The 16,710-nt window shown below is 44.8% G+C and overlaps 1 protein-coding gene across 7 annotated transcripts; it reads left to right on the top strand.

The window, feature by feature from the left end:
• Nucleotides 1-4,547: 4,547 nt before the first annotated feature.
• MORN4 (MORN repeat containing 4) lies at nucleotides 4,548-16,527 on the top strand. 7 transcript variants are annotated; one of them, XM_025991499.2, is made up of 6 exons: nucleotides 4,548-4,724; nucleotides 6,063-6,155; nucleotides 12,750-12,850; nucleotides 14,307-14,421; nucleotides 14,791-14,900; nucleotides 15,158-16,527. In XM_025991499.2, exons 3-6 carry the CDS (start codon nucleotides 12,784-12,786, stop codon nucleotides 15,304-15,306), a joined length of 441 nt encoding a protein of 146 aa, XP_025847284.1. In that variant the 5' UTR covers nucleotides 4,548-4,724; nucleotides 6,063-6,155; nucleotides 12,750-12,783; the 3' UTR covers nucleotides 15,307-16,527. The 7 variants fall into 7 exon arrangements, with proteins under 7 accessions (XP_025847284.1, XP_025847302.1, XP_025847311.1 ...); XM_025991517.2 differs by having other exon boundaries at nucleotides 4,558-4,724; nucleotides 12,776-12,850; XM_072739672.1 differs by having other exon boundaries at nucleotides 4,567-4,769; nucleotides 12,776-12,850.
• Nucleotides 16,528-16,710: the final 183 nt, after the last annotated feature.

Below are 16,710 nucleotides of genomic sequence, written 5' to 3'. Positions count from 1 at the left end.
AGTCCCACATCAGGCTCCCCGTAGGGAGTCTGCTTCTCCCTCTGCCTGTGTCTCTGCGTCTCTCTTGAATAAATAAAATCTTAAAAAAAAAAAATCACCACTGTAAAATCTTGGTGTCTAGATACGATAGGGACTGAGTATATTTTTATTAGTGAAAAAAAAGAAGGAAGAATTGTTCTTGCCCTCAAGCTGAAGACACACAGCTCTCTGAGCCAGCAGAAGAAAAGGAACCAACACTAAGAACTGAAAACTCCATAATAGAAGTTCAGCAATTTGGGGATAGGCTAGAATGTCACCAAAGGCCTTAATAGGGGCATGTGCTATGAGCTAAATTTAAAGGAAGACTGTATTTAGATTACTGAGGGGGAAGGGAGAAGAAAGGGAATGAGTCCTTTGAGTTTGAACCCCATCTCCACACTTAAGCCTCTGTTTTCTTACCTGTAAAATGGGAATTATCATCCCTTCCTCAATTAAATAAAAATTAAGATAATGTATGCAAAACGCTTAGCATAGTGTTTAGTACATAAAAAGTACATTAAAAAAGTTATCATCCCTTCCTCAAATAAGAAACAAGGTAAGTGGTTAGTACCCTCAACAAAGGGTGCCACCTTTTTATTTGTTGATGTTTTTGTTTAAAGTAACCAGCAGAGGGCAGCCGGGGTGGCTCAGCGGTTTAGCGCTGCCTTCCGCCCAGGGCGCGATCCTGGATACCGAAGATCGAGTCCCACGTAGGGCTTCCTGCATGGATCGAGTCCCACGTAGGGCTTCCTGCATGGAGCCTGCTTCTCCCTCTCCCTCTGCCTGTGTCTCTGCCTCTCTCTTTCTCTCATGAATAAATATAAAAAAAAATAAATAAATAAATAAAATAAAATAAAATAAAATAAATAAATAAATAAATAAAATAAATAAAAATACCAGCGGACCAGAGGCATGGGTTTTCACAAAAGATAAGCAGCCATATTATAAGCAATATTTCATAGTCATTCTTTCTTGAATGTCACAGCTAACTAGAAGTACTGAATTGAAACAACTGTTGTTTAATTGTATGTATGAGAATGTCTCAATTTTTTTTTGCCATGTAAACCATTTATGCAAAGGCCCATACAATTTCCTTTTTCAGTTAGAAGACATGTTTTTCCCTTTCCTATCAGGCATCGAGTAATTCAGTAATGCTTGCCTTTTACATTCCAAGCCAGAGATGATCTCCTGGTATTATTCATCTCATTTAGCCCCTAAGCTTCAAATTATTGTGAAGGAAATCTCAAGATTTAGAGTTCTCCCTCGAGAACTCTATGGAAAACTCTCAGAATTTATTTCTAATTCTACCCCTTAGAACTTGATTTTCCTTTGGCTGAAAAAAAAAGGGGGGAGGGTCAATACATTCCCTATTACCTATGAATAGCTAGCACTCACCAAATACTAAACACATGCCAGACATTGTTTTTTGTAAAGTACACGGATTTAACTGGGTTACCTATAACTGGTATTATAGCTCTTCCGATGTTGGAAACAGTAAAGTAACTTGCCTCTGATCATGCGGCTGGTAAGTGGCAGAGCTGGATCCAAATCCAGGCAGACTAGCTCAATACTTTTAATACTGTATTGTCTCTTATTAAATATCTCTATGAGATTCATTTCACATGTGATGCGGGAAGGAAAGGCAAAAGAAAAAATTAAATTTCCTTACTAGTTACAACCCACTGACAAGTCCTTGAAACATGCAGAGTGACATTCTGCTAGGAACTCAGTTGCCTCAATATTAATACTTTGCTAAAGGCAAAAAGCTTAGCTTAACATCATCCCAGCAATTCCTCTCCCTTGGATCCTGCAAGTCTACTTTAATATATAAAACTTCCTTTGGAAAGTTCCTTCATCTCTACCCCTAAGATACATGTTGGCAATCATCCCCCAAGCATATGACCCACCAATATACATCTGAAGGGTCTCATGACTAAGGTTTTATTAGATGATAATAAATGACCTTTTCCCAACAATAGGTCTTGTAAACCTTGCTTCCAAAATTCCTAAGGGACTTAACTATCCCTAATCCCCTCACAAGTTGAAAGTATGTACCCACCTACTCCTCATAATCCTAGTGCAGCTCTTTTTGCCCACGGGTCCTGCCCCCATGCTTTAATAAAACCTCCTTTTTGCATGAAGAGATCTCAAAAATGATTTCTTGGCCACTGGCTCCATATCCCAACATCTTTCCTATATCAGTATGTACCTCCTTTCTTTCCATTTTCACCAATGCCACATGACTTTTGAGACTCTCAAGATGTCTTAGCTACATTATTAAAATAGCTTGTGAGTTTGTTCCTCTGCTTCCAATGTCTGGTTATCTCTGAGTATCACTACCAGATTAATTTTCTGAGAACACTGGTTTCCTGGTTCACTGCTCTGATTAAGAAATTACATTTTTATTGCAGTGAAATATGCATATTTATCTGTTGTGCCCAAGATTGCGAATCCGAGAAACCACCAAGGAGCCCCCACCGATGCAAGCACACGAGAGTTTATTAGCAAGCTCGAGCTTGGGTCCAAGTATACTCCACACAGCAGTGCAGGGGCTTGGACCCAGAAATGGGTTACAGCTGGGTTTTTAATGGGCTGGTCTAGGGGATTTTCAGAAGGGGTGGAGGAATTTTTTTCATTCCAATATGGGGGAAAGTGTGGGAGAGTTTCTTAAGATCTGATATGGGTTTCTCTGCGAGGGCATTCTGAGCTCTGTTGTCTTTCTGATATGGGATTCCCTGCTGAGGACATTCTGCAGTTTTTCCTGTAAAGTTCAGCTCTTATTCACAGGGGCCTAAGATGGCTCTACTTGTGCTGATGCTAAACTTGAGGTGGAATGGCCTTAATTTTTCTCAGCCTCCACATATCATTTTAACCATTCACAAGTGTACAGTTCAGTAGCATTAAATAAATTCATAATGTTGTGTAACCATCATCATTGCCTATACCCAAAACTTTTCATCATCCCAACATCATCCCAACAAAACCTCTGTATCCATTAAACAATTACTCCCTCTTCTTCTAGCTCCTGGTAACTTTTATTCTACTTTCTGTGTCTATGAATTTACCCATTCAAAACACTACATTTTGTTAACCATATCTTTCCCCTAATCTTTCAGGTTTCTCCATAATTTAACCACAATCTATTTAACCTTATTTCATCAAGGTTTCTAATATACATTCTCCAATCTAATCAGATCTGTTTTCCTGACAGGCCATTCTCTCAACCACTCACTGTATTTATATCTATAGTCACTACCACACAGTTATAGCATGCTTAACCTTTGAGTATTAGAGCTGCTTGTGTCCTATATGTCTGCTAGTCTAATCTCATTTTATAGGCTGGGGAGCTTAATAACTTGCTTGAAGTCACACACAGATTTCAAGCAGATATGAGGTTTGAAAACACAGAATCCAAGTCTTTTTTTTTTTATGGTGAAAATAGTTGTCATTTTATTTAGCTTATGATTTAAAAAGGTAAATACCATTGGTTATTTTACATATATAATCTGGTCTTGGAAAATTTTACACGAAAAGGAGAATCTTCCAATATAAAATTAAAATGTAACCTTGAGCAGTAAAAACAATATGGTTGTTCTGCAGCACCAAAGAAGACAAAACTCCAGATCCAAAAGCCTCAGAGAACTTTGACAAATATGATCCATGAGAGATGTAGGATGACCTAGAATCCAAATCTTTTAAAACAATCTAAAACGATTGTTTTTCAAGCAATTACAACGCCACAGACACAGTTCTGAGCATTTTACACTGTATTCTCATACAAGTCCTAAGGAGTCTTTATCACTATTATTTTCATTTTCTATTTCACAAATGAGGAAGTGCCCAATTCAGAGAGCACTTGCCTTCTTTTAATAATTAATCTTGAATTTTTCTATGTGCATGAATCTTCTCCACATCTAGGCAAGTAAGTTCCACAAGGGCAGCGATCACGTCTTTTGTAGCTGCATTCACATTGGTCAGTAAATAAACATATGGGTAAAAGGATTGGTGTGCGCTGTTATTTGGAGAATTTGCTCCAATCTTGACACTTTAAGTACAAAGGATCTGAGTAACGACAACAACTCAAATCCTTACAATAAGTGGATGCAGAAGCGTCCTGATCTCACAGTGCTGACGCTCATTCAACCCCAGTTGCCTGGTCCGGCATGTTGCAATTTACAAAGCTGAACCTCAACAGCCAGATTTGGGTTCTGTCCTTAAACTCCAGGGAGGAGCCAACCCCGAAGGTCCGCGCAGGATCCGAGCACCCACTTAAGTGGGTGGTTACTGTTCCTTCTGACCCGGGTTTGGTTTGGTTTTTGCTGACATTTCGGCGAGGCTGCGTCTGGGTGGCGAGACCCGAAGTCTCCATCCGGTGGCCCAGGTGGGAGCAGGGAGCTGGGGGTCCAGCCCCACCCCTCTTCGGGTGTGGGCCGGAACTCTGGACCCACTCCGCCCCTCACAAAGATGGCGCAGGGTCCGCGCTGGGCCAATAGGGAGTGGCGTTGCTCCCGGTTGCCTGGGTAACAGCCAATGGGCAGCGGGAATTGCGCCCGGTGCGGCCGCCAGGGATGGCGGCGTCAAGTGGGGCAGGCGCTGGTGGAGGTGGTGGAGAGGCTGGTGGCCGCCGCGAGCCCGGCGGAGCTGTGGTCGCGGCCGCTGGAGCCCCGCGTCGGGGCGTGACCGTCATCCCGAAAGGCGGAGCTCAGGTTGGCCGGCAGCGCAGGAGGGAGGGCGCCTGGAGAGTGCGGTCGGTGAGGAAGACTGAGGACCAGGTCCCCGTCCCAAGATGACTGGGGATCGTGACTCCGTCCAGGATGCGCTGACCAGAGGGCGGGGCCGGTGGGGTGCGGCCCCCGGGCCTCGGGTCTCTGCAGCTGGGGCCGAGGCCGGGGAGAGCCCACCGTACCCGGCCTGGCTAGCGGGTGGCTGGGGGCTGCGTCCCGCGCGGATGGCAGACCCGCGTGAGCAGACACCTGGCCGGGCGCTGGAGCAGAGCTCGGGCGGAGAGAAGGATCAGTGTTGGGATGCGAGAACGGGATGGGAGGAAATGCTGTTAGTTGGGTCTCGGGCTTTGTTTGGCCTGGGCCCGCCTCTCACACTCCCACACCCTGAACCAGATGCCTCAATTAGTGGGTGGTGGCACCCTGCTGGGTCGTATCTCCAAACTGCTTAGGTATCCGGAGGAGTAACTCGACTTTATTAGAACCCCGTCCAGGCATTTCCTTTTTCATGAAATAGTATAATATCATGGCAGTCCCCATCACCCTCAAGTCTTTTGTAATTTCTTTTTTTTAATTCATGAGAGACACAGACATAGGCAGAGGGAGAAGAAGGCTCCCTGCGGGGATCCCCTTGCGGGACTCGATTCCAGGACCCCGAGATTACGACCTGAGCCAAAGGCAGACGTTCAACCACTGAGCCACCCAGCTGCTCCTCTTTTGTACATTTTTAATCTTTTTTCTGGTGTCAGAATTTTCTTCCCACTTTCTCCAATCGAATTGTCCCACAGTCTTCCTAAGTAAGACCCTTATCTATATAAGACTGATGAATCACCGACCTCTGCCTCTGAAACCAGTAATACATTAGATGTTAATTAATTGAATTTAAATAAAATAAACAAAAAAAGACCTTTATCTAGTAGCAATACTTTTTTTTTTTTTTAATAAATTTTTTTTTATTTTATTATTTATGATAGCCACAGAGAGAGAGAGAGAGAGGCAGAGACATAGGCAGAGGGAGAAACAGGCTCCATGCACCGGGAGCCCGACGTGGGATTCGATCCCAGGTCTCCAGGATCGCGCCCTGGGCCAAAGGCAGGCGCTAAACCGCTGCGCCACCCAGGGATCCCGCAATACTTTTTTTTTAAACTTTTCGAGTTCAAGGAAGATTTACAGTAAAAAGGCTTGTAGTGTTATAAGAAAAGCAGTTATTCCAAGCTAAAAAATATATATATTTTTTAAAAGGAATGTGTGACTTTTCTTCTAGGTTTCTTAGGTTCTAAGTCTAATTTTTGTTCATCAAAGTCTTCCTTTTCTTCTCTTTAGGATTCTAAAAGCCTAAGACTGCTTTCTTTGTAATTAAGAGAACTTTGACAAGAAGGTCATACTCTGGGGAGGCTTTGGAGGAACAATGTAAAGGTATATGTGGGAAAAGCTGGCTGCCTCAAAACAATATTCTTAAAGTGAAAATCTGTTCCTCTTTATGTTAGCTTTGTTGTTGTTTTTTTTAATCCTCTGAATTTGGACACAAAATCCTGTGAATGCATAAATATTTTTTAACAAGTTTGATTTCTAAACTCTGAAAAAAAGACAAATGGAATGGAAACAAAAGTTAACATTACTGTCTCCAAATTCTATTTGGAAATGTCTGGGTCAGGAGAAAATAAAGAGAACTGGGATGTTCAGTTCTCTTTGTGCAGACAAATAGTATACTCATTTCACGAACAAAATAGTCATTTTCTTTTAGATAAATGTTTGGATTGATCCTTTGCAACCTATCTATCAAAAGAGGAGAAAGGGTGGGTATCTGCTTAGAAGCATGATTCTCTTTTGGTTTTGTGACTTGATTCCATGTATATAGCTGAAGCCTAAATTCCTAGGTCACCTGTTCTCTTTTAAAATATTTTTTTGGGTAACTGATACAAATACTGATTTGCATGCATATTAAAGTGTTAGGTTTTCAGTCTTCATCAGCACTGGCTATACCATATTAAACTAATTTATCTCAATGAGCATGATTTCTTTTGGGGTCATTGGCTTTGTAGCTATTACTTAGCATGGCTAATTATAGAAGTCGTAAATGAAAATCCCAACACTGTCCCAGGCTGTGACGGTATCAATTATTTGGACATAGGTAGAAGTTTCTAGTCCAATGTGTTCACCAATGGTCTGAGACCCACAGAGTCCATGTGTATCCTTTTATTTATTTTTTTAAAATTTTTAAAGATTATTTATTTATTTATTCATAGAGAAGCAGAGAGAGAGAGGCAGAGACACAGGCAGAGGGAGAAGCAGGCTCCATGCAAAGAGCCTGAGGTGGGACTCGATTCAGGGTCTCCAGGATCACGCCCTGGGCTGCAGGTGGCGCTAAACCTCTGTGCCACTGGGGCTGCCCCATGTGTATCCTTTTAGTTAGCATTTCCGATTGTGTTCTTGGGAATGGACATCATTTTGACCAGCAGCCGTTGAAGGGAGTTTTCTCTGTCTCCTTAGATAAAAAAAAGGAATGGGAACATCCTTTTGAAAAACAAATGAGAGAGGATGGTGGCAGGGTTAGGTGTAGAGATGATGTTCCAGTTACTATAGGCATATAACATATTACCCTAACCTTAACTTAAAACAACATTATGATGCTTGCAGATTCTGTGAGTCAGGAATTTGTAGAGGGCATCATGGAGATGACTACACTCTGCTCCATGATACTTTAGATGGGATGCCCACACAATGGCTAGGAGCTAGAATCATCTGAAGGCTCCTTTGCCCACAGCTGATGCCTAGGCTGGGCTGATTCAAGGATGAGAACTGCCAACTGGAGCACCAACATGTGGCTCTTTGTGGCTCAGCTTCCGCACAGCATAGCAACCTCAGAGGATAGACTTCTAGGGTGGCTCAGGTCTCCCAAGTGCAAGTGTACCAGTGGGCAAGAGGGAAGATGCATCACCTTTTCTGGCCTGACCTCAGAACATGCCATCTCTTCCACCATGTTCTATTGGTTGAAGCAATCACAAGCCTGCCCAGATTCAAAGAAGAGGAGTTAGAGTCCCCCTTTTGATGGGGCAGTGGCAAGGTCAAATTCTAGAACACGTAACACAGGGGATACTAATGCAAATGTCTTTGGAAAATACAATATGCCACAGTTGGTAATTAGAGGAAGATCTTTTCAGTTTCATTGGCATCTTTAAAAAATTTAGGTTATATTCCCTCAGAGTTCACAGCATGCCAAAAGGGTGGCTACGTTTATAGTTTGAGAGGCTGGCTAGTACTTTGGAGATAGTCTTCATTTTTTTTTTAAGACTTTATTTATTTATTCATGAGAGACACACACAGAGAGAGAGAGGCACAGGCACAGGCAGAGGGAGAAGCAGGCTCCATGCAGGGAGCCCGACATGGGACTCGATCCCAGGTCTCCAGGATCAGGCCCTGGGCTGAAGGCGGCACTAAACCGCTGAGCCACCCAGGCTGCCCTAGAGATAGTCTTCAGACTGGAGAACTGCTGTTCCCTTTTTCTCAGGGACCTTCTGGTGGTCCCTGTGAAACAAATGGGTTGCCGCTATTTGGAAGTTTCACGTAGCCTTGAGAACAAGTAAACAAATCCTGGAGCCTGCTGCTCCTGGGCCCTGGATCCCGGGCAATCAGATTGACCCCTCATATGGTACTGCAATAACTCCTTACAGACCTCTGAGTGAAGACAAGGTAACAGCTGCCAGACATCGGAAGGAAATGCCTTTATCTTATCATCTCCCTGCATAAAGCGTGATTTTGCATATATGTTTCAGAACGGCTATTTAGTTATGAGATTTATTTTCAGATACGGCCTTTAAGATTCTGTCTTGTTAAAAAAAAAAAAAAAGATTCTGACTTGTTTTGAAGGAATGAAATATTTCAGATTTGCTCCAGAGGCTGACTTTGAGTACGCTGACTTCATTAGTTCTGGGAAGAGCTGAAGACATCCTATAGTTATCAAAGCCTATCTGGACTGGAAAGAGTTTTCCTCTGTAGTTTCGATGGAAAATTGCTTCTTTTCTTCTCATTAATGTTGTATTTGCAGTGGAGTCTTGCTGACCTCTACCCCAGGCACACCGATGCTAGGCTGACAGCAAGACGCTTGAGGCTGAAATTGGATGCCAACCTTGTGGAACATTGGTGGAACAGAGATGGCACACCAGGGCCCAGTGTCACCAATCAGAGAAAATAGCCCCAGAGGTTTCCAAGGGCTTTAAGACATAAAGAAAATGATCCCTACATGAGGATATCTTCCACTGTGTGAGAGAACCTGGGTATAGAGCTCCCGAGTAGCAACAGTGAGGAAATCCCTGGTGGAGCTGTGGCAGGGGTTCCCAGACATCACTGGAAGAGCATCCAAAACTGGCCTCATTGTGGGGTAGAAATGGATGTTGCTCCCTGTTTGGGTGAGAGCAGGGATTCTGTCCTGAGAAGGGATTCTCGGAACTCATCTGTTCTCATAGGTGGGATGAAACAGGAGCCTGGAGACAGGGCCAGGGCCCAGAAGATATGACTGAGCCCTGCTCTGTTCAAGCCCAGCTGTTTGCATGTCAGACCATTTCTGGGCTTATGGCATCTGTATTCAAAAGCATTGTGACATAGGCCAAAATTAAAACATCCCATGAGGTGGTGATAAAAAACAGACAAGTGGCAATTATAGTTTACCTTCTCCCACCTTAGAATTTACCTCTGGCAAAATTGCTGAGTTTTTTTCCCAAATGTTATTTGAATTACGTTGGTAGCATTTTTATACCGAGACTTTAGAGAAATTTCCATTACAGTAAGTGAATGTGTGAGTTTAGGTGTCTTATGTTTGAAGGAGGAAAAGAATGACATTTAACGGATAGGGCCCTGTGGTATTCTAGTTACTTTCACATGTTTTATTTAATTTAATCCATGCCAATTCTCTGAGGTAGGTATCTTTTCTCCACTTTATAGAGGAGGAGACTGAGGTTTAGAGGCATTTAAGTAACCTTCCCAAGGCTACACAGTGCACTGGGATGGGAACCCAGTGTTGGTGCTCCCCGACCCACACAGGACTTGAAGGAAGCTTGCTGTTGGCACCAGGCCTGGAGAGATTTAAAAACTCACTCCTGTTTGGCCCTCCAGGCCTGCCCCCCATGCTCTGAAGAAGAGATGCACTTGTCCTGTCTAGCTTAATCAGATGCTTGAGGGTTAGACTCTAGGTTCATTATTAATACCAGAGGACCAGGCAGCCCCGGTGGCACCGGTTTAGTGCTGCCTGCAGCCTGGGGTGTGATCCTGGAGACCTGGGATCAAGTCCCACATCGGGCTTCCTGCATGGAGCCTGCTTCTCTCTCTGCCTGTGTCTCTGCCTCTCTCTCGCTCTCTCTGAATGAATAAATAAGTAAATCTTAAAAAAAAAAAAAATACCAGAGGACCTTTCAGTGGTGATTTATAGGTCAGAGAATTTTCACACATAGTGTATCTGTTTATTGGAGTAATAGTAGCCATACTTCCAAGTGTGTAGCCGTCTAACATTGTGCTTGTTAAAACTGCAGATTCCCAGGCTCTTAACCTACAGAATCTGATTCAGTATATCCAGGTTTGGGCCTAGGACTCTGCAGTGTCACAGTCACTTGCAAATACGTTGTATTGCTTAGGTCTGGAAAAGACAAGGTGAGTAAACAAACCTAGGGAAATTAAAAAGAACTAGGGATTGCACTTTTAAAAATATGTCAAATGCTTCTGTTCATCTCTGTATTTAATGATATTTTAGGTATCTTAATGTCCTTAAAGGATATCTTTGAATACAAGTATTCTTTTACTGCAAACCTGAAGCCATACCTAGCCAGTCTCCGAATGTTATTGGGTTGTTTGTTTATCTCTGTCATTGTCACTCCTGCCTTCTTCTCCCATGACACTGTTATCCCCCTCGGTCAGGCCTTATGATCTTGTGCCTGGGCGTATCAGTTAGCTTTTGCTAGATAGTAACACACCATCTCAAAACATAGCAGTTTAAAACAACTACCATGTATTTAGTCCATCATTCTGTGGGTCAGTATTCTGGACCTGGGCTCAGCAGCAGCTCTGCTGGTCATGCCTGAGCTCACCCATGCATCTGTGGTCAGTTGGTACAGTTCCACATGACCCTTGGCATCAGCCAACTAGCCTGGGCTTGTCCACACGGGGCCAGAACAGTTAGTTCCTAGTGTGAGAGGGCAAGCCCTGTGTACAAGCACTCGCCAAGCCTCTGCTGTATCCCTTTTGCTAATGTTCCATTAGCCCAACCAACTCCTATAACCCACCCGGACCCAGTGGGTGGAGGAATAAACTGCCTGTTAATAGAGGTGGTGCCATGTCCTAACACAAGGGCACGAGCAGAGGGAGAGTAATTTGTGCTCATTTTCACAGTCTCCTGAATGATCACATCTGCCTTGCAAGCTTTTCTGGCTGCGGGCTCTTGCTGCTCCAAAGCATCCTGTTTCCCATTCGTTTTTCCGCAAGCACCCCTTTCAGATTACTTGCCTGTTCAAAAATCCCCAGAGCCTTCGTCTTTCCCCCACCTTATTAGCTGTAAATTCTTCTGCCTAGCTTTCCAAGATCCCCTTAGAGTGGCCTGATCCTAAAAGCAGAGTGTGCAACACGAGAAAGAAAGAATGAGCAGCAGGCAGGGGAGGCCAGGACCCAAGTTGCAGCCCAGCCACTGACTGGCTTTTCACTTCCTTCTCTCCGTCTTTGAAATGATGGAGTTTGGATTTAAATCTGAGAGGCTGGGACACCTGGGTGGCTTAGTGGTTGAGTGTCTGCCTTTGGCTCTGGACATGATCCCAGATTCCTGGAATCTAGTCCCACATTGGGTTCTTTGCATGGAGCCTACTTCTCCCTCTGCCTGTGTCTCTGCCTCTCTTTCTGTGTCTCTCATGAATGAATAAATAAAATCTTTAAATCAATCAATCTGAGAGGCTTTTTTTTTTCTTCAGATTTCAGAGTTTGGCTGAGTACGTAGGTAGACTTATTTCCTATTACTCCTTAAATAAACCTTCAAGTGCAATAAGACCCAACTTAATATTTTCCCACCAACCATCCAGGTTATGTTGCTGTTTGTGCTTCCATTCCTCAGGTTTTCTCCATGGGCAGCCGCCCTTTGCTTTCTTGACTGCTTGCTTTCAGTTGTGCCCATCCCTTGTGGGTTTGTTTTTTTTTTTTTTAAGATTTTTATTTATTATTTATTTGAGAGAGAGTGAACACACAAGCAGGGGGAGGGACATACGGAGAGGGAGAAGCAGACTCCCCACTGAGCAGGAAGCCCAATGTAGGACTTGATCCCAGGACCCTGGGATCATGACCTGAACCAAAGGCAGACATTTAACTGACTGAGTCACCCAGGCTCCCCAACCATCCCTTGTCTTTGTACATCTCTACCATCCAGTTTGGCACTTAATTACATTACCTCTCATATTGTTCAGTATGTCAGCTACTAGTCTTACCAACTAGACTGTAAACTCATTGAAGGAAGAGACCATATTTTATACATCAACTAAATACAGAGTACGTATCAAGCAAATATTTGTAAATTCATCCTCAATTTCTATCTATAGAAAATTGGAACTGGCTGATAACTTTTTTTTTTTTTTTAGATTTTATTTATTTATTTGAGAGAGAGCATGAGTCGGGGGAAAGGGCAGAGGGAGAGGGTGAAAGAGAATCCAAGCAGACTCCACACTGCTGAGCACAAAGCCCAGTGCAGGGCTCGATCCCAAAACCCTGAGATCACTACCTGAGCTGAAACCAAGAGTCGGAAGCTTAACCAACTGAGCCACTCAGGTGCCCCAGGCTGATAACTTTTAAGTTCGAGGATAAGACTGCTTGAGCCAAGGTGGTGATGCTGGGGGTGGGGAGGTTGGAGAGGTGGGCATGTTTGTTAAATGTATCCAGGGTAATATATATACTCACTGCGCTAGTTTATAGAATGTTTCTGCAAAATTGCTTTGCAGGCCTTTCCTCCAACCATCCCGTGACTCTGGTTCTCTCCTCTGTTTCCTGCAGTTTTTATCCTTTTCTTCCTTCCATAGCTGTCACCATGACCCTGACAAAAGGTTCCTTCACCTACTCCAGCGGGGAGGAATATCGTGGAGAGTGGAAGGAAGGTAAGAGAATCCCTGGGGGATCAAGTGAGGAACACTTCATTTGGCTGAAGGACAAATGTATCAGGCTAGATAAGCCAACTGCATGAGTCTTCATGTCTAACTCCAGGATTTAACCTGAATGGTGCCTTGCCTTTCTTTGGTTTTAGGATTAAATAAAGGAATTAGAAAACCTCATTGTTTGCCCAGTAAGTTAAGGAAGACCTGGAAATAAGGACAGATACTCAAGGGCAAATGACAGTCATTTCCTTGAATTTTCTGTGACAGCTCCTTGCATTTGGAAGTGTCTATTCACAGGCTTAGTGAAATTCCGCAGAGCCTGAGAAACACAGTCTGACCATTTAAGAGCCTCATGGGGCCAGTCCTAGCAAGCCAGGAACTGCCCCGAGGAGCCGTGACTTCCAACAGTTGTGCCAGGGAAGAGTTCAGGCCGTTTCAACATGCACCCCATTCTTTTCACGTTAGATACCTGCAGCTGATGAATTCTTGAGCCCTGAGAGGAGAAACTGGACAGACGGGATGTAACCTTGCCTCCCCAACACCTGCCGTCCCCTCAGATCTGGCCAGTTAGAGGCGCCAGTCTGCTAGGCGGTCTCTATCCCCTAGAGGAACTCCCTTGTACTCTCCTGGAAAGATATGATTGCTCCTCCAGCATCGTGTCATTTTTCTGGTCAGTTCAGTGGATAACAAAGCCTGAATCATTGCCATCAGTCAGACTGTTCGGTTTGTCCCCTAGCTTCACAGTGCCATGTGGCACTTTTTTTCTCTCAGAGAGGCAACATTTAAGTCAGTGTTGAGAGTTCTCCGGTCCAGATGCCCACTGCATTTGCATTCTTACTCGGCCACTTAACAGCTCTGTGGCCTTAAGGAAGTGATTTAGCTTCTCCTAGCCTTACTTTTTGCATCGGTGAAATGGGAATAATAATAGTACTCTGCCTATCTCTTCATGTCGTGAGGATTAGATAGGATGATAAATACAAAGTGAGAAGAGTGCCTGACACGGAGTAAAGGCACTATGGTAGCTAGTGTTATTTTTTTTTTAAGATTTTATTTATTCATAGACAGTGAGAGAGGCAGAGACACAGGCAGAGGGAGAAGCAGGCATCATACAGAGAGCCTGATATGGGACTCGATCCAGGGTCTCCAGATCACGCCCTGGGCTGCAGGCGGCGCTAAACCGCTGCGCCACCAGGGCTGCCCACTGGTGTTATTTTTAAGTGCTCTCTTGTTCATACTTAGTGAGACCTGCTCCAAATCTGATGCTTGTGACAAGATGGGAAGGTCCTGGAAGCCGGATTTTCCTGGTGCCTGCTCTGGGTAGTAGTTCTCTGCCCTGCTAACATCACTGCTTCTCTCCTTTTGTTTGTGCATGGGGTGACAAAAGACAAGGGAGGTTGGGCAAGGAGGATGTTCCTGAAGCTGCCTCTGAACCCTGACAACTGTCTTTCTCTTTGCCTAGGCCGCAGACATGGTTTTGGTCAACTGATGTTTGCAGATGGTGGCACCTACCTGGGTCATTTTGAGAATGGGCTCTTTAATGGCTTCGGGGTACTGACCTTCTCAGATGGCTCAAGGTAAGTATTGGGTCATTCTTTTCTCAGCTTTGATAGTGATAAATAGCTGGTCAGACCTGAGCTTGACCCAGGCCCTCTGAAAACAGGCGAGAAGTAAGCAGTTCTTTTATTAGTTACTTTATAAATAGATCTAAAATTTGAAATGGCAAGGAGCCGAATGACCTTCCACCCCACTGCCATTCTCTTCTGTTATCTCCTTGGGATTAAGGCCTCATATCACACATGCTCTCTGGCCCTTGTCTGCTGGCTAGGAGTGGGGTGGGTGGGAGCAGGCCAGAACTCTGAAATAAGCAGAATCCACTCCACTCCTTGGCATTAATATGTAAAACTCATTGGTAGCTGCTTCACCACCCTGCTATGTTTCTGCAGGTATGAGGGGGAGTTTGCCCAGGGCAAGTTTAACGGCGTCGGAGTCTTCATTCGACATGACAACATGACATTTGAAGGGGAATTTAAAAATGGCAGAGTAGACGGTTTTGGTAAGTCACCAGCCGGACAGGTGACTGGGGGAAGCACAAGATGGGTGGAAGTACACCTCATTAGCGTTAATGCTTTCAGGGGTGTCTACCAGTCCTTTGCGATTGTGCCCTAACGCCCACCCATCCATCGAACTTGCCAATTCAGTGCTCTGGAGTAGAGCTGCAAGTTTTCCTCCTCCACCGATCCACAGTACCAAGCTGCTTTCTGAGTCACTGATGCCCTTGTCAATCCCATGTTTTCTCTGTCCCCCTCAAAGGCCTGCTGACTTTCCCTGATGGTTCTCATGGAATACCCCGCAATGAAGGTCTGTTTGAGAACAACAAGCTGCTGCGGCGTGAGAAGTGCTCGGCGGTCGTCCAGCGAGCCCAGAGTGCCTCCAAGTCAGCCAGAAATCTCACTGCCTGATGGACGTTGTGCACCAGCTGACAAGCACTGGGCAAAGCCATGGCCCCGTCACTCACTCGAGGTGTATAAATGAACCAGATGTGAGTGGAGATGAGAATCCCCACAGAGCAGAAGCCTTGAGATGTGCCCCATCACCTGTGAGGCAGGGATTCAATCACACAGTCGTGAGGACTCTGGCCCCACCTTGGTGGCCCACAGCAGGGTCACCAGTTCTGTCTCTGCTTCTCTCGCTGGTTCGTATTCTCTGTCCCTAACGCCTCAGGTTGACCAGTGCAGACCTGCTTCTACTTGATCTCCTGCCAAGGGACACAGGATCTCTTCATTCTGCCTGTATTTGGGGCAGATGATCCTAGCCCCAATTAGGGCTAGTGCTTTGTGTTACCCTGGAGAAACAGAGAGAAAGATGGGGGTGGCTTAGACAGCTCAGCAGTCCTAGGAAAGTCAAAGCCAGTGCTTTTCCATGTGTCACCCCCTTGTTTGCTGCTGGTTGGCTCCATGGCCCTAGGCCTTCCACTTGTCCCACCAGGTTGGTATTTGTGTCTGCTTAGTTCCCCTGTGAAGGGTTCGGTAAGAGTGCTGTTTCCCTCTCCTGTGACTGTACAAGCTGTCTTCCTTACCTGAGTTCCAGCAGCTAGTCTGTGCCCCATTTGTGCCTCTCTCCTTCCTTAGACACAGGACAGGATCCCTTTTGGGGATAGTCAAGAAACTGTTTTGAGGAGTCATCTCATCACATGTATTTATTCCCTTACTCCAGGGCAGAGGGCAGACATTTCTGGGCCACATCAGGCTCTACCATGGAGTGATTGAATCCTTAGGGATGGCTTTGGCTGACACAGCCCCTTCCCAGTGGATCAGTAGGCCAGACCCACCTCCACCCCTTGGAGTTTGGGGAGAACTGGACCTATCCTAGGATTGCAGTGAACCAAAAGAGAATTTGGCTCCTTACATTTGGTTCACTGTTAACTCTTCCACCACAAGGCTGGCCATCAGGCCTGGAGGTCAGATCTTGATGGATGGGATCCCTACATAGTTCATCACGGAGGCCTCCAGTTCTCCTGTGACCCAGACATGCCCACTCCACTCCCAGCCCCCCATCCTCACACTGAATGTCTCCTCAACAGCAGATTGTGGTGGAAATTATAGCCGTGTGCCTCTATTTATTCTCTGAGTTGTACTGTAGAAACATGTTTATTAGGAATAAACAAAATCACCAGAACTGCCTATATTTAGTTTCTTTACTCTTGCTCTGCATCCTTGTGAATCAACCCATTTGTTGTTTCTAAAAGTTCATCACAGATGGTGGCTTGGAACTGACACCGCACACTTTACTGCATAGTACCTAATTCTCAAAACCTTTGCAAGGTAGGAGCTTTTTTTTTTTTAATCTGACAGGCTCAGGTTGCC

This window comes from Vulpes vulpes, chromosome 15 (assembly GCF_048418805.1).
Source record: "Vulpes vulpes isolate BD-2025 chromosome 15, VulVul3, whole genome shotgun sequence".
In the NCBI taxonomy this organism is placed as follows: Eukaryota; Metazoa; Chordata; class Mammalia; order Carnivora; family Canidae; genus Vulpes; species Vulpes vulpes.
Note: the sequence above shows the minus strand (reverse complement) of the source record. Positions and strands in the feature narration are given on the sequence as shown.